The 21,119-nt window shown below is 36.1% G+C and overlaps 1 protein-coding gene across 1 annotated transcript in view; it reads left to right on the forward strand.

Moving 5' to 3' along the window:
• Window positions 1–19,976, forward strand: part of LOC145606675 (uncharacterized) — a 33,490-nt gene extending 13,514 nt beyond the window's left edge. The window contains exons 10-23 of the mRNA XM_081662487.1: window positions 580–624; window positions 3,474–3,547; window positions 4,165–4,232; window positions 10,699–10,767; window positions 10,857–10,957; window positions 11,034–11,115; window positions 11,228–11,306; window positions 11,386–11,473; window positions 11,562–11,715; window positions 12,586–12,777; window positions 12,855–12,914; window positions 14,345–14,658; window positions 18,294–18,399; window positions 19,553–19,976. Of these exons, the coding sequence (XP_081518613.1) occupies window positions 580–624; window positions 3,474–3,547; window positions 4,165–4,232; window positions 10,699–10,767; window positions 10,857–10,957; window positions 11,034–11,115; window positions 11,228–11,306; window positions 11,386–11,473; window positions 11,562–11,715; window positions 12,586–12,777; window positions 12,855–12,914; window positions 14,345–14,658; window positions 18,294–18,399; window positions 19,553–19,603 (1,483 nt within the window). The 3' untranslated portion in view covers window positions 19,604–19,976. The remainder of the gene's footprint in view (window positions 1–579; window positions 625–3,473; window positions 3,548–4,164; window positions 4,233–10,698; window positions 10,768–10,856; window positions 10,958–11,033; window positions 11,116–11,227; window positions 11,307–11,385; window positions 11,474–11,561; window positions 11,716–12,585; window positions 12,778–12,854; window positions 12,915–14,344; window positions 14,659–18,293; window positions 18,400–19,552) is intronic.
• The last annotated feature ends 1,143 nt before the right edge of the window (window positions 19,977–21,119 follow it).

Here is a 21,119-nt window from a genome sequence, read left to right on the forward strand (position 1 = left end):
TTTTGTTATTATTGCGAAGAGGTGGTTTGAGTTTTTAAGTTATGAGAGAAATATATAGCTTTGTAGCAAGATGAAATGGAGCTAAGTATGAGATTTTATGGACTCAATGTCGGAAATTGCATTAGAGAAACTGCACTAAAACATAAGGTAGATATGTTATATTATTTGATTTAGTAAAAAATATTGGTTTCTAGTTTAGCTCTTAAGCTCGTGTTCCATAATTCTAATTACTCATGCATGTAGTGTGGTGAAGTTTTCTCTTACATGGTAAGGTTACTCTGTATGATTTCTTTTTTAAGAGCTCTTCTAGACGCTGAGCACTATGCTTACCTTAATTCAAACCCTTTTAATTGAAAAAAGTCTACACTTTAATCGAAGGTTGTTAGAACCTTAAAACTATTTTCGATAAAACTACGAATTTTGAATCCTATAAATATTTCATTCATCAATAGTGGACTATTCATTTTGGATGTTTGGTTGTGTTATGTATCGCTTATGTAAATTGTTTAAACATCATTGTATATTATGTTGTTTTTTAATTTTCCTAATTGTTGAATTGGCTCTTTTTGTGCCTTGCAGGGTTCATGTATTTTCTAAGCCAACTTTAAACCGTGTGGTAAATAGGTAATATTAATAGCATTTAGACAATTAATTATGTGATTATAACATAATGAAGCCTTATGCTTTATATATAAAACTCCTTCATTTTCCCTGTCCATTAGCTTGATCTTTTATCTTATACCAAAACTCTTTGCCTCCTCTTATCTCTTATACGAGCAAGTCTAACGATGTCAAGGTCGGCTAATATGAATCGTGATAAGAAATTGTACGATATAAAAAGGGACATAACAAGATTATCAGTTATATGAGTTTGAAAAAAGGTGTGTAAAGTGATAAAAGAAAGAACATCCAGTAAAATGAAGGGTGTTTTAAAAGATTACAAAAAATTTAATTCAAGAAAGTGTTAAAGAGGTGGTTAAAACATCTAGAGTAATAAAATTAAGGTTTGAGAAAACACTATTCTAAGATAAATTTAAAACATATATAATAATAAAGAGAAATGATAAAATACTTTGACTGAGGTTTTAGGTTAGAGAGAAAACTAATAAAATATGGTATAAAGTTACCATATATAGAAGTGTACAAAGTTTAAAAAAAAAAAATTAAAAAATAAAAAATAAATAAAAAATTGAAAAAATAGAGGGAGTGAAAAGCTATTTACAAATCTACGATTCCTACAAGATTCATTCCAAAATACAAATAACACTAAAAGGGGGAATTGTTAGTAGAAAACAGCTTAAATCCACTACCTCCCTTTATAAGTGTAACACTTTCATTTCTGGAAAAATACTCCATTTTAATAGTATATATCTCTCCTCTCCTGGTCCTTACTCAAACTCACTACTATTTATATTTTATTTTTTTATTATTTCTTTCCCATCCTACCTTACTTATGGGATTAAGGCTTTGTTTGATTGATTGATTGATTTCTTTTCCTTTCATATACCTTACTTTTCAATAAATAAATATTAACCCCACTATCTTTTCTTTGATTTTTTAATGCTCTAACTATACCACACCACTTACATCTTTTTATTTGAAAGTCAATTAATTTACTTAAAACTAGTTGGTTAAAGTGTAGCACTTAAATAAAAAAAAAAAAATTAAAAGGGGGGGGGGGAGTTTATAGGGGGCAGAGAATATAAACACACCAAAGGTCCCGATTAACCTTTTGCTCTTACACCATGTATGTCTTTTTTGCTTCCCTTCCAAAATTTTTTGCACGAAATACACTAGGTGAATCTCCCATCCATAACCTTAAATTCTCCATATTCTTTAATTGTATGATACTTCCAAAATTAAATCAGCACCACTTTATACCTCTCAATCATTTTTTTTTTTGTGGGGGGGGGGGGGGGGGGGGGTATATAAGTACAGATTTAGGTATCAGACAAAAAGAGGTTGCTCTCCATTTTATGCATCTTCCCAGAAACGTGATCTTTTCCCATACCCTAACCCGTGAGAAAAATTTTCAAGTGTCCTTGATCATCCCAACCATATTGAAACAAGCCATTCTTGCTATGATGACATCATATCACAAAGACTGATGCTTCAGAGGAAACCTCCACCATCCCTTTTGTACCAAAGCATTATTTTTTGAGGTCAATGTTAGAAACACTAACTACCCTGTGGCTTTGGATGATACACCAAATCCAATTTTATAAAATCGTCCTTCTAAATTTTGACACTTGAACTCCAGGCCACAAGAATGGGCTTTGAGCAAAGAAAGATAACAGAGTTATACATGATGAAAAGATTGGATGAGGGAAATCCGTTTCCTAGTGAGAAATCATTTTTTCTCACCGGTTTAACCTCTCTGATATCACTGTAAATTCGTAAAGAGTGTCTCCCATATAATACTCAATATGGGTTGCCCCCAGGAGGCATGATCAAATAACTTAGGAGTCATATTGCCTCCTCACAACCAATCTCATCTTCTAAATTCAAAGATGATATGCTAAGCTTTCACTGCAAAAATGAGCTTGCAGCCCTGAATCATTCAGATAATGATTTTCTTTGGGTCTGTAGAACCAACTGCACCCAAAATATATTGTTGTTAGAAAAAGGAAAATCATAACAAGAATATGCTGTAGATATTGGAGGAATGTATAAGTTAACAGTTATTGGAAATCTTTATGTCTAGCAATCAAGCTGAAAACACCTTTTTTGGAAGCATACTCCTATTTTGGAAACATACTAGCATAAATTAAATTGATCACGTTAAATACTTTCAAGCTTTAAAATGTGCTGAGCCCAAACCTACTAAGTCCATTAAGGATTTCAATATCCTATAAATACCCTTTTTCTCTCCCAATGGAGACATTTGAACTCACAAAGTCCTCTTGAAATTCTCCCTGAAAAGTAGTTAAAAATTACACTAAATTTGTGTTGAATGTTCAAATTCATTCAAAATGGATTAAAGCTTCATAAGCCTCCTTCGGTCAATTCAAACAAAACTTAAAAAATTCAGGTTTACATCATCTAAAGTCACCCTACACTCAAATAGAATAAGAGGACTTAGTTTATTTTCTTATAAACAACAATACAAAGACTGTACCTATTACATTGTAACTGAAAATTCGTATATTACTTTATTTCTCGTCTTTATTTATTTAGACTCGAAATTTGTGTAAACAAAGGGTCTTATAGTTTTTTTCAATTACCGCCTTTTCTGTTTCCAAATCTCTAAACACTAAACTTAAGTAACGGGAAAGTAAATCTAGTATTAGAGGGAGCAAGAATTCACTTATAAAAATGAGCCTGCTATTAAATTCTTGACAGTATTACTACAGTCCAGTCAACAGTTTCCATCACGCTTATATTTTTGTTTTGGTGCATTCTTTCTCTCTGGGTTCGCTCATTTTCATTTCAGTGTTTGTAAAGTGACAGATACTATAATATGATCTCTATAGGCTGAAGTACATTTGTAGCAGGGAGGGAATGAAGACAAGTTCCATTGCATTGACTGCACTTGCTGAATGCACAGGTGAATGGCTATCTATGTTAGCACTTTGCTGTGTGTTTGTACTTAACTAATGAAATTTGATATTTCTGCAGCTTGACCTTTGATGTCCATGTTTGATGCAATTTTTATTCTTACCTCATTGCCTGATATCATGTAAAAATTGATGGAAGAACATTGTACTCGGTGTTCTCATTGTTTTATCTTGCTAAAATGTGATTAGCGCTTCTCAAAGTAGGAAACATAGTTATGGAGAGCAATCTTTTCTCGCTTTTTCTGTTATCCTTTTCTTTGGGATGTTGGGGCGGAGAGGAGGGGAAGCGGAGGTGGGGTCAGGCAGGTCTTGGTCTTTTGGAGCCTTGGAAATGAGGCAAAGGATCTTGAAATTTTTGAATCTTAAAAGAGGAAGCTCTGGATTGACATATGATGCATTTGTCTTTTAAAGGCCTTAGAAGTTGTGAGTAAACGTGCGACACTTTGTAACTTAATTTGCTCAATCTAGGATCTCTGAGGTTTATTCTGTATTTTGAGTTTTTGTAGGTTTCAAACGACTGATGAATGTATTTTTTTTCTTTAATTGATTGATTCATACATTTTTTGTTGTTCCTCTGCCTGCTGGATATATTTTTTTTTTAAATCAGAATGTGATATACGCTCGTGCTTGAACACAATCCAGTTTCTTCACAAGAAAAAGGAATCTCTGAATCTGGTAAATCCCTTTTTTACTTTTTTAATTTTTTTTGTAAAAACTCACTTTGATTGACCAATTTTAGTTATCTACCATATTATCCGTGGGGAACTCAAATGCAGCTGGCTTTGTTTGCTAAACTCTTCCTTCAGGCAAAGATATATCAGTGCTAATTCTTTGACTTCTGCAAATAAATGCTACTTCTGTTCCTAAAAGATGTTTCCATTTGCTTAATTGCACAGTTGTCAATGCGTTTTTGTAGTATCAATGTCTTTAAATATGTGCTATAAAAAGTACTAGCATAAATTAAATAATTTAAAGTTTTAGCTGCTTTGTTGCACAGTTGTCAATGCGTTTTAGTGGTTCGGATTCTTATAGATTTTAGGGGGAGTATTAGATATCATTTGGATTAAAATTATTTACATTCAGTATTGAAATACGAAGTATATTTTAGTAACAGAGGTGGTGCTCAATAATTTAAAGTTTAGCTGCTGGTTGATTGTACCGCTCATACGGATTCTAGTGGTGATTTGAGAATGTTTTTGTAACTGTGTCTCAATTTGGGTTCAAACTTGTATTGTACTTTATGGGCACTGAAATCTGCTTGCTTCAATATACTGCTCCCTTTGTTTCCGAAAGATGTACCCATTTTCCAAATTCCATTTTGAGGTGGTTTTTATTTTATATGATTTATTGCAATGCACCCACCACCACCTATCACCATCACATACAAGAGAAGGGCTAGACAGCAAGGACAGCAGGAGCAGAACAGGCAGCAACAGGCAGCAACGGTCTATTACAGAGGTGCAGCAGGACAGCTTTGGAGTATTAGCTAGTTTACCATGGTAACTCAGTAGAAGACAAGTAATAGTAAAGTTAGTAATTAAGGCTTGTTGCCAACCCTTGTAATGTAGTGGTAGTATAAATAGTAGTTGTCCCTAAGGCATTAGGCATTCAGAAATTTGTAAGCAAACACTTGGAGAGTTATGGCCTAAAGCCATATTTATCATTCGCAAGCTTTGAGCTTATTCAATCAAACATACAACCTTTCGTCCTAAATTGTTGTTGAGTCACGCTAGTCGTTGAGCGGACATGCCTCCGACGCCGCTGACCGTGACGCCGGAGCGAGTGGCGGCACTCGAAGAAAGAGTGAAAAAAAATATGCGAAAAACTCGGTGAAGGGGAAAACTCACTTCAACACGCGCTGTTAAAGAAACAGGATGAGAACGTTGATGAGGTGAGGCAATCGATGGAGGGATAAATGGACCGTTTCCGGCAGGATATCACCCAACAGGTGAGCATGACGGCAAGCCGACACGAGAAAGCCATGGATGAGATTCGCAGTGCCCTGAAGGCCTGGAAACAGCCTAACACGGTGAACGAAGAGGTGGAGCAGTCACTGGGCCTTGGTGGCTTCCACGGCTCACCCAAGCTGAACGGAAACTTTAATGAGCCGCCCATCGGAGCAGGGGGGCCTTAATGGCATTCAATTCGGGAATTTGGCGACTGGATTCGGGGTCAGTACCGACACCAAGGTGAGGGCAACGACAACCGAGGTAATTGGAAATTTCGAAAGCTTGATATGCCAATCTCTGATGGGAACGACCCAGACGGATGGATAATTCGCAGCGAGCAATACTTTCAGTTCTACCATCTCCATCTCGCGGAGGTGGAGAAGTTGCAGGCCGCAGTGGTAGCAATGGACGGAGACGCCTTGAGGTGGTACCAGTGGGAAAGCCGACGCCGACCTCTCGGTGGGGACGATCTGAAAGGGCGCGTGCTCACTCAATTCCGGCCGGTGAACGCCGGGACGCTGAACGAGCGGTGGTTGGCAGTGGAGCAAACCACCACCGTCGTGGAGCACAAACGAGTGTCCATAGAGAAAGCTTCGCCATTGATGGACGTTCCCGAAAGCATGATGAAAGGGTAATTCATAACTGGACTTAAGGAGGAGATAAGGGTAGAGATTCGACTACTTAACCCATTGATCCTAGAAGACGCTATAGATCTGGCGATTCGAGTTGAAGAAAGAAATCGGGTCAACCACTTGGTTTGGAGCCAGCCGAACCCACAAACACAAACCCTCAAACACAAAGCCCAACCCATTTTCCTTACAACCTTAATCGCACCCTCAGCCAAAACAACCTTACCCCATCCAACCAAACACCCTAATCTTCAGTGGCTTCAGCCAAGCCACTAGCCCTACCCGAAACACTACAGCCACCACCCGATTTAGCGGCGATGTACGGCGGTTGACAGAGAGGGAAATCGCCGATAAGAAAGCCAAAGGTTTGTGCTTCCGATGTGACGGGCGGTGGACGGGACCCACCCACGTCTGCACGACCAAGGGCTTGAGTGTGTTACTTGTTGAAGAAGAAGAGACGGAGGAACAAGGGGAGTTGCAAATCATTGAGAACGAGGTGGAAGAGGAGGAGGTGGTAAAACCGACGGCTTGTTCAATGAATTCTCTAGTTGGGTTGACTATCCCGAAGACAATGAAGCTGAAAGGATCCATACGACGGACGCCAGTGGTGGTGATGATCGACCCCGGCGCCACCCACAATTTTATATCCACGGAGACCGTGGAAAAGCTTGGAATTCCGATCACCGTAACTAACTCCTTTGGGGTCTCGTTAGGCAATGGTGAAACCGTAAAAGGGCGTGGCACTTGCTGTGGAGTCCAAGTGAAGTTGAAGTCAGGAGGAATTTCTGCCATTGCAACTAGGAAATTCGGATTTGATGTTGGGAGTCCAATGGCTCGAAAAATTGGGGGAAATTCTGACTAATTGGAAGTTGCAAAGGATGAGTTTTATGGTGGGAAATGACGAGGTGGTCCTCCATGCGGATCTGAGTTTGGCGCGAACAGGAATCACCATGATCAACTGAGGAAGGAGAATGGGGGCTTGTTGGTGGAATTTAGTAGTTTGGAAGGGGAGAAGAAAGAACAGGAAGTCGTTGAGGTTCCTGCCTTCTTGACGGAAGTGATAGGTGATTATCAAGAGGTCTTTGCCGGCCCAAAAGGATTGCCACCGAAGACCTCAATCATCCTTAAGGAAGGGAGTAACCCTGTTAGTGTTAGGCCCTATCGGTAACCGCGATTTCAAAAGGATGAAATCGAGAAGCTCATTCGCGAAATGCTTGAGGCCGGGAGGATTAAACCGTCCACTAGTCTCTTCTCAAGCCCCAGTCTTTTGGTCAAAAAGGACGGATCGTGGCGGTTTTGTGTTCCGATTATCGGGCCTTGAATAAGGAAACCGTACCCGAAAAATACCCGATACTGGTAATTGACGAGCTACTTGATGAGTTGAGCGGAGCACAAGTGTTCTCCAAATTGGACCTCAAAGCCGGCTATCACCAAATTTTGGTTCGGCCGGAAGACACTCATAAAACCGCCTTTTTAACCCATGAAGGGCACTATGAGTTTCTCGTGATGCCGTTTGGGTTAACTAATGCCCCGGCTACCTTCCAATCTCTAATGAACACTTGTGCTTGTCATGCCAGATTTCACAAAGGTTTTCGTGGTGGAATCCGATGCGTCGGGGTTCGGTCTTGGAGCCGTTTTGATGCCGGAAGGACGACCAGTGGCCTTTTTCAGCAAAATACTCAGTCCCGTTGGTCGTGGCAAGTCTATTTACGAGAAAGAGTTGATGGCCGTGTGCTTGGCCGTTCAAAAATGTAGGCACTACCTCTTGGGTCGAAGGTTCTTATTCGTAGTGATCAGCAAAGCCTAAAATACATTGCTCAAAAGAGAGAAATCGGCTCCGAATATTAAAAGAGGGTTAGAAAATTGATTAGCTTTGATTTTGACCTTCAATACAAGCCCGGAGTGTCAAATAGGGTGGCGGACGCCCTATCTCGGAGGGGGGAAGGTGGTAGCGAGGGAGAAATTATGTCCCTGATCGCCGGTCAAGCCGTGAATTGGGAGACGTTGGAGAAGGAGATCAACACCGATGCGACACTACAGAAATTGAAAGGGAAAGTCGAAAGGGTACTCTGGAAAATCAGAAATTATTGTACAAGGGAAAAATGGTCATCCCGAGAAATTCATCGATAAAGGGGCCTTTGCTCCAAAATTACCATGATTCACCGAAGGGAGGCCACACGGGGGAGACAAGACTTATCTCCAAATGGGGTCTGAGTGGTTTTGGGCCGGTATGCGAAGGGATGTGGCTTGAGATATGCCAACGCAACAAGCATTCACAGCGGTCTCCCGGAGGACTGCTAAGAAGGTATGGGAAGATATAAGTATGGATTTTATCGAGGCCCTTCCCAAATCAAAGGGGATTGACACCATTTTGGTGGTTGTCGATCGACTCACCAGATACGCTCATTTTATTGGGCTCAAGCATCCTTTTACCGCGTTTGGGGTGGCAGAAAATTTTATCAGGGAGGTGGTTAGACTTCATGGAATACCGAGTAGCATTGTGACGGATCGCGATCGGGTTTTTGTTTGTATCTTTTGGAAGGAACTCTTTAGAGTTCAAGGCACGGCTCTCAAGAAGAGCACCTCTTACCACCCACAAACGGATGGCCAATCCGAGGTGGTAAATAAGAGGTTGGAAACTTATTTGCGATGCTTCCCAGGAGGACAACCTAAGTCTTGGGCTAGGTGGCTACCTTGGGCTGAATTTTCATACAACACCACCAGCCACTCGTCCACATTAGTCACTCCGTTTCAGGCCTTGTATGGAAGGGAACCACCCAAGATAATTAGAGTGCAAGGACAGACGGCAGTATGTTCTGTGGAAGAAGTATTAAGAGAACGCGATTTGATGCTCAATGAGTTAAAGTTGCAATCAGTGAGAGCTCAACAAGTGATGAAACAGAACGCTGATCATAAGAGAAGGGAAGGGAAATTCCAAGTGGGCGATCATGTCTTCCTCAAGCTTCAACCATACCGACAAAAATCTCTTGCTAGGCGGCCTTTTGAGAAGTTGGCAGCCCGTTTCTATGGGCCTTTCGAAGTGGTCCAAAGAGTTGGGAAAGTTGCATATAAATTGCTCTTACCTGATGAGTGCCGTATCCACCCCGTATTTCACGTATCCCAACTGAAGAAAGCGATTGGGGATGTTCCTAATTCGCCCACCATCCCAGAACAGACCACACCAGAACTGGAGCTGGTGGTCGAACCAGAGAAGGTGCTAAAGGTCAGACCTAAGGCTGGCAGGGGTGCACGGTTCAGCGTGCTAATCAAATGGGTTGGCCTTCCCGAGTTTGAGTCCACGTGGGAGGATGCCGCCTTAATCAATGATAAGTTCCCAAGCTTCCACCTTGAGGACAAGGTGGCTCTTTTGTGGGGCGGTATTGCAATGCGCCCACCACCACCTATCACCATCACATACAAGAGAAGGGCTAGACAGCAAGGACAGCAGGAGCAGAACCATAACAAGAGCCCTCCCCCCACTACATGAACAGGCAGCAACGGTCTATTACAGAGGTGCAGCAGGACAGCTTTGGAGTATTAGCTAGTTTACCATGGTAACTCAGTAGAAGACAAGTAATAGTAAAGTTAGTAATTAAGGCTTGTTGCCAACTCTTGTAATGTAGTGGTCGTATAAATAGTAGTTGTCCCTAAGGCATTAGGCATTCAGAAATTTGTAAGCAAACACTTGGAGAGTTATGGCCTAAAGCCATATTTATCATTCGCAAGCTTCGAGCTTATTCAATCAAACATACAACCTTCGGCCTAAATTGGTGTTGAGTCACGCTAGTCCGTTGCATTTATTTTGTTTTTGGGTTAGCTAACTATACTGTCTTACCTCTTTATGTCCATTGTTTTTACACCCACTCAACTCTCCTAGAAACAAGAGTCAATAGTAAATGGGTATATCAAAATCAAATGGAGGGAGTATGTGGTCTAGAAATTAGGTTTGGAAATTGCTTTGGATGACCATACTGCTAATTGTTGATTTCAAACAATTTTACCAAGTAAAGATATGCTTTGATATACATAATGGGTATGGGAATGCAATATGTTACCTAGTTTTGTTAAATTGGCCTAAAATTATACTGCTGTATTATGTACCACTAACCAATTCGCACATTTTAGTTTGTGGCTCAAAATAGAATCATCAAATTAGTTAACAAGGGAATGTATTCTACAGTTTAATCTTCTGTCTACGAAGAAAATATTAAACATGGCCCTCCTCATGTTTTCGAGCTTATTTGTGCACATTGTCTGGGCAAATTTACACACCATCGTATATATACACAATGTAGTAGGAGTAAACTATTAGTCCAAGGGAAAAGTCAATAAGTACCATCTTTTCTTTTGAACTTGTACCTATCCATTTCAACTGTATTGTCGGGGAATATTAATTCAATTTTTTTTTTTTAGTTTATTTTTCATTTGGTTGTTTCTTTGTAATAAGTGGGTGAAGTTAAAGAAGAGAAATTTATACATTGTATGCCTTTGAAATTTATAAGTTATTTACAGGGAGGATAGGATGATATTGTATGCCTTTGACCTGTATTTGAATCTATCTAGGTGGCATTAAGCTCCCAAGTGATTGGTCGAAAGGACATGACAAGAAGTATTTTTGATGTATGGAAAGAGGTGAGGTGAAGTAGTGGCTGATTCTATTGATCTTGATTGGCCAAATCTAGTATAAAGATTTTCATGTCTGATCACTCAAACCTTTCTAGGTATTCCAAAAGAGGAAACCAAAGCAAAGCCGAGAATGTAATATCAATTCAAGAAAGTCATATGATGCAAATGAATTTTTGTACTCTTTGGTTTCTTATCGGTATGTAGTGTGTTTGTGGCTAAAAGATTCTACGCACGTAGCGCATTTGATGATAATTTGGGCCACAATGATGCAGGAGTGATAATGAATTAATTTTTGATGGAATTCATGAGAACTTTTTGCAGCTTCGTTATCACGACCCGATGCTCCAGAAGACGGTAGACCTTGTGCATATGCTGTGAATCTTTAGTTCCTACTTTAACAAGGATTAATATTCTTGAATCAATAGTTAAACCTGTACTGACATCTGAATTTCATGGGTTTTTGAAGGTACATTGCCTTGATACTCTTGGTGTTTCTGACTTACTCCATCAATATGTTCTCCGTTCACATAATATGTCTCTTTCTGGTAAGATGCAATTATGTATATATGTATATTTAAGTAGAGAAGATTCACTTCACATACCTTACAACTCATTCTTTGGCAGTGTATTATCCTTCACTCACTATCACAATACATCAGCTGCTGGCTCGTGTAGAAACACCTTCTATTGAATGGCCTAAATCATTTCAGAGGTATCTACGATCATGGCAAAACCTCTGATATTAATGCCCAAAACTGAAAAATATTGCCTTTTGTTCATAACTTGGAGCAAACTCTCAGGTATCGCTCATTGCTGATGGAAAAGTTGGAAAGGTTAAGATCTTGGCAATCTAAAATTGCACCATGTATTTCAAGGCATCTATCAGTGAATTCTTTTGTCGAAGATACTATATCTCCATTACTGCATATTCTCTCTCCAGCTGATGTTAGACCAGTAATTACCTTACCTGATTCTTTTCTACGTTACCTTAATGAATGAATTGTGTAAAACCTGTCATTATTGTATCGATGATGTTTGTATGTGTTTCTCTGTGCCTTGCTGTAATTTTTTTAAAAAAATTAGTCATTGGCTTTAAAAGTACTGAGTTCTGGCTGTTTAAAATACTCTCAACCTCAGTTAATAATAAAAGCTTAAGATAGGTAGATATATGATGTATAGGAGTAGGATCTAATGAGAAGGGTCCTTATTGAGAAAAAGGTGAGAAGGGATCTTGACACTTGTAAATGTAATGGCTTAAATTTAGTAGTTTGTGTGTGTAGTTATAGAATTCTCTTTACCCAATAGTAAGAAACAAGCAAATGTATGCTTTGGATACCCTTTGCTGTTGTTGCCATGATGCCTTGCACTACCACTTCAGGCTACAGGGACACCCTGCCAACATCAAAATTGTTGGATAATCTATTGGTTGTTCCTGTTTCACGCAAAGCTTAACCATTTTTTTTCTCTTTCCCTGAGTCTCATCATTCTTTCAGACTTACCTATTGCTAGAAGTTTTTGTCTGGTTTGGCTGCTTTACCCCTGTTAAAGCCAAGATATCTAATTGTGATTTGTGAAAAAATACAGGAGTTAATCTGGGACAAATTTATATCAAAAGTCTAGCAAATCTTTGTGATTAAATTATATTATAGTTATGTTTTGGATATTTATATTTGCAAAGTCAAGTATGAGATGGATGGTAAAATCTTGATAAATGATTATAAATAGTGACAGGTCAAAGTCAGATATTTTCCTTGCTATTTTGTAATTTTAATGAAATCGTGATGAATGGTTTCTGATGGATGAGATTATACTGTTTTTTCACAGGTTGCAGTGCAGTTACTATCAGATAAAGAGAAAACTGATCTGGCTCAATTAATTGGCATTATGGTGTTATATTCTCTAACATATAAGAACACAAAATCAGATTCATCAGCAAATAAATCAGTGCATGATGGATTACTGGATGCCGTGTCATTTTCTATGGATCCACCCATATCGGGTTTTGTGAATTTCAAGGTATGAGTTGTTGTTTGGATAATTGCTGATCTTTTTATTTAACTTCTCTTCTGTAATTTTTGAGTTTATTTGGTCAGGGTTACAAGCCTGAGCATTATGAATTAGCGTCAGCTGTGAAGCAATTACTCACATATGAGGTAAGCTGGCATGATATAGCTATGTTTGAATGTTTTTTGTGCATACAAAGTTGAGTGCCCAATTATCATCTCTATATTTGAAATCTTAATCTTCTTTTAGACTATTTTGTGTTGCTTTTGGATTTAGTTATCAACCATTAGTTTATTGCTCCATGCATGGGGGTAAATGGTTTAGACTCTTGGTGCAAATCGAAGCTTGTTTGAAGATCTTTTTTTTTCTTAGGTTCAATAATGACTGAACATAAGGATGCTTCTCGTTAAAAAAAAAAATGAATAAAATAAAATAAAACATAGGGATGCTTACTCATGTATGTTATGAACAAGTCTTTTATCTGCCTATGAGCATTTAGTGTCAATTTTTTTTTTTTATTTTTTATTTTGAGCTAATAGTAACATTACAACATGAGTCACCCTTCTAAAAAGTTACAATTTTAAATTGTAAAATTATATACAAAAGTATGCCTTTTTGTGGGGAGAAAAGAGAAATTTTGTGTTGTTGGATGTATAAAGTGGGTATGTTGTGGTGTTTTTTTGTAATTTTTAAGTTAAGTTCATGGTTATAAAGTTCAGAATAATAACACTGTTTGAGATTATCTCTTCTCAAACCTTTTGTAAGGCTCTAAAATAGTTCTTTCTATTGCTGTATTAAATACTAGTCACCTTGCAATCATAAAGTAACTAGTGAATAAGGCTGCTACTTTTGTAATTGTTAATTGCTAATTTTTTATAGGCATTTAATACTTTGCATGTATTTTCAATACTTTTGTTGTATAGTATTAGTTTAATTGTGTGCAAGGTTATAGCATAAGTGACTTTTAGTCTGGATGGTAAAACAATGATATTTCTTCTAAGAGGTTGAGTGTTTGAACCTCCTCGTTCTTATATATATATATATATATATATATATATATATATATATATATATATATATATATATATATATATATATATATATATATATATATATTTCCTTAATTTAGTTGAAACAGCATGGAGTATTGTTGGTTGTGTGGGTGACGTGGCATATTGAAGAATTGAGTGGGTTACGTGGCGTATTGAGAAATTGAATATGTGACCTGGCGTAATGAGGGGTCTACGTGGCACATAGACGTTCTTAAGAACACCTTTTAATATATTAGTATAGATTCTTCAAATCATTTTAAGATGACTTGAAATACGCATAACATTGGTCATGTGCCTTTTTGGTGATTTGGTCTAGTTGAGGAGATATTGGTGAGGTGCGCCAAAATTTGAATAAAATTTAAACATGGTAAAACATTAATATAAATATCAATGCGCCAGAACGCGTTTGAATGCTTTATCTATTTTTGAAGATCTTAATTTTCAGTTTTCTAGTTTCTTCTTCAAGTATGCTTGATATCTTATAACTTGGCATGTTCTGTATCTTACCATGTAGTCATATGATTTAGGTTGAAAAACATAAGATAGTCCAAGAAAGCATAGCCAAATCCATGCATTCAACTGATAGCTCCAAACTGGATAACAATGCTGCAAGGGATGGAGAAAATGGTAGACCAAAATCTTCCAAAATGCATGAGGCTCCGTGTGATTATAGCCATGAAGGGATAACAATGAATAAGTCACAGAAAGACTTCTGCAAACCTATTATTCATAGAAGTACATCACCCCTGGGTTTTGGTGGAAGTGCAGCTGATGTGAAGAAGCTAAAATTCCCTGGAGATGTGAAAAAGCCTTCCTTTGGTTCCTTTAACTTCTTTGACAGGTAATATCCGATTTTATTTAATCTTGTGAAATCGTAAATTTTGTTTTGAATGCCAATGTCCTCCTTTACTTTGCCATAGATCTGGCTTCTACAGTATGATTGGAATGTCACCTAATTTCATCAGAGTAAGACTATACATTTTGCATCCTTGTGCAAATTTTATTATAAGAGGATATTCCTTGGATAATCTTGAGCCATGATGTAGTTTTAAATGGTTTTTATTGAGGAATTTTAAATCGTTTGACAATTAGATGGGAAAAAAAAAAAAAAAAAGCAAAGCACCCAATTATGATTCAGTCCTTGGACAAGCATTCAGAGCGACCATCAGTGGTATACCTTTCTCGAAGAGAGTTGTAGACATTGATGTTTGAAATAGGAGTAAATCAAGATTTTATGTTTTAAAAGGGAATTTTATAAAACCTAAGCATGATTTTCTTACACAATCCCCACTTTAGGTTACACTTTTTACAAACTTTTTCTTATAAAAATCAACTTATAACTCTCTCTTACTTTATCTTATACAAGCTATGAGACACACGCACATTGTGTGTGCATTATAAGAAATCTATATTGCTCAATTTGCCCTTTTTTTATGAAATATCATCCACCATATTCTAAATAAAAAATATTTGAAAAAAAAAATTCTAATTAAAAAAATATTAGCGAGTTTAAAAATTGGTGAAATGATGGAGGCATTAGAAGGATATGACTTCCCTAAAAAAAAAACAAAAACAAATTAAAAAAAAAAGATTTTTTCTAAAGGATGGTAGTTTTTTTTTTTTATTATTGATGGTAGTTATTTTTTAGAAAAATGAAGGTAAATTTTTTTTTTTTTTTTTTTGATAATAAGGAAATAAAAGATGAAAGGGGTATTTTGGGAAAGAAAAATTTATCACCCAAAAACCCCTTTCACTTTATATATTACTATAGATAAATGTTTTCATGTGGTTTCTACTAGCAAGGTTTTTCCGTTTGTATTTTCCCCTACATCTTGAGCACCTTCCTTTCTTCAACCTAATGCTCTAGTGTGTGAGTTCCTTTATAACGGATAATGGACTCCTGAAAGATTTTTTCTTTTGATGAAACTCTGATTGAGAATGTGGCCATGTGGGTGTTTGGGGATTTATTGTGTTTTTTGGTTTTGGAGGCTTATCTTTTATGCTTTCTACAAGGAAATTCATTAGGTTTTCATTACTTGAAGTAATCCCTTACACATCTTTTTTTGTCATGCTCTCTTTTCATGCTCTTTGAACTCTTCCGCCATCAGGACTAGACTTTAGATCTCCATCTATTGAACTCTTCTAGCATTGTCCATCATTTACTCGAAACAACACATTTTTGTTAGTTATGGTAGTATGGTACCTTGTTAATTTTTATCAAAAATTTGTGGGTCACTTTTTACCTTCAAGTAAAGCATGCTACTTTCTTCACTTTTCAATTACAAAGTGATGTCATGTAAATTGACTAATGAGAGGAAACGAGGTTTGCTTCGCACTGTGAACTAGCAGAGATTTTTGGTGGTTTTCTATTCATGAAACAAAATGGAAATACAAGATAATATCCTATCTTCATTTACTAAGGACATACTACTTTTGTTTATGCAGCTTCAAAACCAATCAACTTTAAAGCTAAGCATTTGAGCAAGATTATGTATTCCTTGAACTTGCCAGTGTTTTTAGCAACCAAAAAGGACCACTCTTATGATCTTAGGCCCTATTCACTTCACCTTAAAAAAATTATTCTGTCAGTAAAAATAAATTCAGTTCAGAAAAAATAAGTTTAGTTGAGTAAAAATAATTTCAGTTAACTAAAAATTAGTAACTTTAAAGAAGAAATATAACAGTAAATCAGTAAAAATAATTTTAGTCCAATCAAAATATTGTAAGTTTAGCAAAAAAATTCAAGTTAATTTAAAAATTATTTCAATTCAGTAAAAATAATTTTAGTTAGGCAAAAATGAGGTGAAGTGAGGGGCTTTAGTATTATGGTCTTTTTTGGTTAAGTTTGTTCGTGTCCATCTCTAGCTTATATATATGGGTGTGACTCGAATGAATTAATTTGGGCTCTAGTATTTTAATCCAAGTTTCTAAAATGTTCCTCCTTTGAAAATATATATATATATATATATATATATATATATATTTTTTTTTTCTTACAGCCTATACATTATTTTAATAATAAGATAAATAATTGCTAGAAAAAAGCTTACGCTGTGTTTGTGTTTGGACTTTGGTGTAAAGAACATGTTGTATAAGTTAATTGTTTAAGTGTTTCAGTTTGGTAAGTAACTGATTTTTTATAGTTGTTTGGGCATGCAAAATGAGTAATAAGGACACTGACATATCTTATTGTGGTAGGGTTTTAGATTAAATAAGGGTATAATTGTCATTTCACCTTAGAATACTTGAATAAGTTGATGAAAAAGCTCCTCCAAGCAGCAAACTTAAAATGAGCTTATTCCGTAAAATCAACTCTTTGAATCGGCTTACCACAAACCTTCCCAATTAGCTTATTATGGTAGTCAATCAACCGCCCCAATAAGCTTTCCACCAAACACCCTCTAATTAGTCCAATGTTAAGGGATGTATCTTATAACCTTGAGATTGTAGAATCAATCCCTGCTAGAGGCAGTTTGGGAGTAGAGATTCCCTTTTCTAGCCCTACTAGTAGGCCTTGGCCGCAAATGTGGCATGTGTGAGGTTTTGGTCCCGTAGGACTGCTTCTTCTTACCTTAGAAATGTGGAAATGAAAAAAAAAAAAAAAAAAAAAAACATCATCTCATAGATGCCATATGGAAAAGCAAGTAGTGATCCTCTTAAACTTTTTCTTCTAAGATATCCAACTAATTTAAAATTTCGATAGTTAAAATTGAGGGGCATGCTATGATTTACATATACAATTCATTTTTAATTTTTTTATTTTTTTTTTTAAATTTTAAGTCTAAATGTAGACCAAACATTTTTCAAGTCGTGGACTTGAAAGAACTGGATTAAGGAATATATGCTATCTGCCACTATCCACATTTTGAGTATAAGGGTCGAGTCAACCATAGGTGCATCAAATGTGACTTGTGTTTCTCCAATGCCAAATAGTGATCGACCTCAAGAGAAATTGGTCTGATAGGTGTAGTGGTGTTTTGATCGTGATATATTTTCTTTCATTTTGGACAACTATTTCAAAATAAAACATTTTAAATAGTTATACTTTACGTGCTAGAATAATCATTCAATGAGATATGGCTCACAATTTGTTTTCATGTCTTCCACAAGTAATTATGAGACTTATGTGAATGATGATGCAATGGTGAATTGGTAATAACACTATAGTTAGAACTTGGAACTATTTTTGGGATTTTGTCAATTGTTGTGATTTATCTAACTATTTTTTTTTATTTTTTATAATTTGTCATTGTATCCTATTAAGATTTTAAACTTAATTTGATTAAATTCTATTTGGATGATATGTACTTGTCTTATACTCTTGAGTATGGCATAACACCCCCTATACTTCTGCTGTTTTATTATATATTGTAATTTTAAATACAAAATTAATTGACAAAATTACTGGGTGTTACACAGTCTGTGGGAGAATGTGTCATTGTTGCTTTCTGACATTTCTCAAGCTGACTGTACCAGGTTTAAAAAAATTAGCCACAAGAATTGCCACAACGTGGACAGTTTAGAAGAGAGGCTAGCAAACGCTGAGAGAGATGGGCGTCATCTTTTATTCAAGTACAACGAGGTATGTAGTGATTTGTCTATGTTGAATTTGATAGTGATGTTTTGGTGATCTTGTATCAAATAGCACTAGAATTATAATTATTGCAAAAATTAAAATAGTTTGCACTATGAAGTAAAAAATTGTATTAATTAATACTTCGTATGAAAGAAATATGGTGGAGACATGGGGGGCCAATTGGCCCTCTCAAATGCTCATAGAAAAGAACCTTCTTACCAACAATAAGTCTATAATTGAGGTGTAAGTCAACTTAACATGGATGCACAAACCGGCATAAACTTGTTAATGATATCTTCTAGTGTGCCTTCTCTATAATGACCATTTGTGGCTTCTTCATCAGCGGCGCTTTGGCTCGCATCTTGTCTTGCCATTTACTGAAACTATTTTATGGTAAGTGTTAATAACTATGTCCATGAGCGGGCTAGACGAAGTTTTATTGATCTCAAGGATTTAAAGATTACGCGATAAGCTAAGGTCAAAACCTACAAAGTTTATATAATTCTCCCATAACAGAAACAGAATATACGCCTTGAAAATTAGGCCAATGCAATACAGGAAATTTCTGCCCAACGTGTTGGGTCATTCATAGGGGGGCATATAGATTTAACAAAACCCATTATCTCATTCAGACATTCTAACAAAACCCATTCTCCAGTACAAACCCTAGTCCATCCACAATTTGTAACTTGTAACTTGTAAGCCGTCACGTAACACAAATCAGCATTCTGTGATAATATTGAAGTGACAACTATTGGCACTTGTAACTTGTAAGCCGTCTGTAACTTGTAAGCCGTCTCTTATGTAAATATTGGGATTCTATGTGATAATTATGAAGTGACAGGTATGCTGTAGCTATTTGAAATATGTAGTGTTAGATTACTTTTCATTTTTCATCCTATGATAAGTCTTCATGTAAATGGTCTGAGCCTCGTTTGATTCTACATTAAGTCTTTGCGTAATGGAGGTTTTGCAACCGTCTATGTGGAGTACCTTAATTTTGTCGTGTGGTCCATCTCATCCTGAACTTATACAATAGAATACCTAGGAATGCTTCTAGCTTTACTGATATGTAAGTTACTGGCACGCTGCTATATTCTGGCCAGGACTAGCCGACCTTATACTGATACTTCTTCATGCTTGATGTTCCATTTTGCAGGGCTTTACAAATGCAGTAAAGAGGCCTATGCGTATTCGTGAATTCTTATGATGATGAAGTTCAATTTCATTTGTTGGATGCTGTTGTCATTTTGATTCCTCAGTATCTGGATCATATATTGCATAATTGGATGCATTTCACCCCAAATGATTCAATCCAAATCAACTTGTGTTTTAAATATGCCCGTTTTGCAATGGAAGTTACAGTTTGAATATTTGTACTGTTGTACGCATTAAGCCTGGACTTTTCTTTTTTTTTCTTTTTTTTTTTTTTTTTACAACAGCTAAAAACAACCTTAACATTTACTCCTTCCGTCCCTTTATTACATGCATGTATTCCTTTTTGGGGTGATCAAAATTAAATGTTTGTTTCTATTTATAGGTTGTACTTTTTGCCAATATTATTCTTGTTTGATTTGTCATCATTTTTCTTTTTCTTTTTTTATACTTTACATTAATTCCCAATACTTTCTCTCTCCTAATTCTCAACTACCTTTTACTTTCTCTCTATCTCTCTCTAACCCCACATGTATATTTGTACTCCCAATTTTTAGTTTTAAGGAATCTTTAACTTTCTTAATTCCCGTGCAAAATGAGAAATAGGCATGTAATAAAGGTACGAAGGGAGTACTAGACAGCTATAACAGCTTGGAGTCTTGCAATTTTCGGGGGGCCTCCTTTGGTTGAGGCCCAAAACACAAGTACAACTCTTTGTCCTTCCTTAGAAGGAAAGACTGCGCTGAGTATTGCCTCTTTATAAATTACTTCTGTTTCATTACAAATAACACTATGCTTAAAAAATTTACATTTTTTAGTTAAGGTGTTGCACTTTTTTCGCAACGAAGAAAATATAAATTTTCAAAGCAATGAAAAAATGATCATTCCTAAGCCTTTATTTGGTTTGATTTAAAACATTTTGGTTGAATACATATTTTTAAGGAAAACCACAATTGCATACGGTTTAGTTTTCCTTTTTGTTTGGTTACAAATATAATTATAATAACTTTTGCATACATCCGGTGTACAGTAATTTACTGTACATCGTGGGTCACTTTTTATTAAGTTTAGGGTCACTTTTACAATTTTTTGGGTAACTTTTATCAGTAAAGCATAAATATTTTGTAACTTTTATTTATGTCAGGATAACTTTTATTCATATTAGGATAACTTTTGTTCATTTTAGGGGTAACTTTATAACGGATGTTTAATATTTATTGTACATCCGATTTATTTAAAAGTTTGTCATATAATGTAATCCCCCGTATTTTTAAATATTTTATAAATGAAAATTAATTTTATTTATAATATTTATTTGTTATTTTTCATAATTTAATTTCAAAAGTTTCAAATTATTAATCTGGGTCGAAAATTATTTGAACAAATTATTTTATGCACCTTTATTCTGCAATTTATGTCCAATCACACAAGCCTAACCCATTTATTTACTTAATCGACCCATTATTTTTATGAGGCCCAATCTTTCTTTTTACCCTACAATAATTCTCTCCTATAAATACTCCATGAATCTCCAAAAAATTCCCCCACAAAAAGGTTAGTCTTATTTTCAT

The sequence above is a fragment of the Chenopodium album genome, chromosome 23 (assembly GCF_948465745.1).
Source record: "Chenopodium album chromosome 23, dcCheAlbu1.1, whole genome shotgun sequence".
Lineage (NCBI taxonomy): Eukaryota > Viridiplantae > Streptophyta > Magnoliopsida > Caryophyllales > Amaranthaceae > Chenopodium > Chenopodium album.